At 48.3% G+C, this 656-nt stretch overlaps 1 protein-coding gene across 1 annotated transcript; it reads left to right on the top strand.

The window, feature by feature from the left end:
* Nucleotides 1-4: 4 nt before the first annotated feature.
* On the top strand, nt 5-628 carry LOC107682308 (heat shock protein 75 kDa, mitochondrial-like; the record flags this gene model as incomplete). Its single annotated transcript, XM_016478592.1, has 3 exons — nt 5-54; nt 133-280; nt 362-628. Coding segments are annotated over 3 exons (465 nt in total), but the record flags the coding sequence as incomplete, so codon positions are not given.
* Between the last annotated feature and the right edge of the window lie 28 nt (nt 629-656).

Below are 656 nucleotides of genomic sequence, written 5' to 3'. Positions count from 1 at the left end.
AGATATTCCTCTGAACCTCAGCAGAGAGCTGCTACAGGAAAGTGCTCTGATCAGGTACAAACCCACCTGAAATATGACGTTATGCCTTCTGCATTGTGCAAATAATAAGAGTAACACACTGTTTTCTTTCAGGAAACTGCGGGATGTTTTACAGCAGCGGGTCATTCGGTTCCTGTTGGACCAGAGCAAGAAGGATCCGGAGAAATACGCTCGCTTCTTTGATGACTACGGGCTGTTTATGCGCGAGGGCATCGTCATCACAGCGGAGCAGAGCGTCAAGGTGCGAGACGACTCTGTTTGGCCTTCTTAATCCACCTGATTCTCTCTGATTGTGTTTAAACAGCTGATTATGTTGTAACAGGAGGACATCGCTAAGCTGTTGCGTTTCGAGTCGTCAGCGCTTCCTGCGGGACAGCAGACCAGCCTGATGGAGTACACCTCTCGGATGAAGGCGGGAACGAGAAACATTTACTATCTGTGCGCACCGAATCGCCACCTGGCCGAGCACTCGCCGTACTTTGAGGCCATGAAACAGAAAGATATGGAGGTGAGACTAGAGACAATCAGGTACACAGTTAATATTCACTGTCATACTCGAGAGAAAATGGGTGATGAATCTACAAGTTGATCCGAAGGCTGATGCAATGCATTGCAGA

The sequence above is a fragment of the Sinocyclocheilus anshuiensis genome, unplaced genomic scaffold, assembly GCF_001515605.1.
Source record: "Sinocyclocheilus anshuiensis isolate Anshui unplaced genomic scaffold, SAMN03320099.WGS_v1.1 C32046059, whole genome shotgun sequence".
Taxonomy (NCBI): domain Eukaryota; kingdom Metazoa; phylum Chordata; class Actinopteri; order Cypriniformes; family Cyprinidae; genus Sinocyclocheilus; species Sinocyclocheilus anshuiensis.
This window is presented reverse-complemented; position numbering and strand designations above follow the sequence as displayed.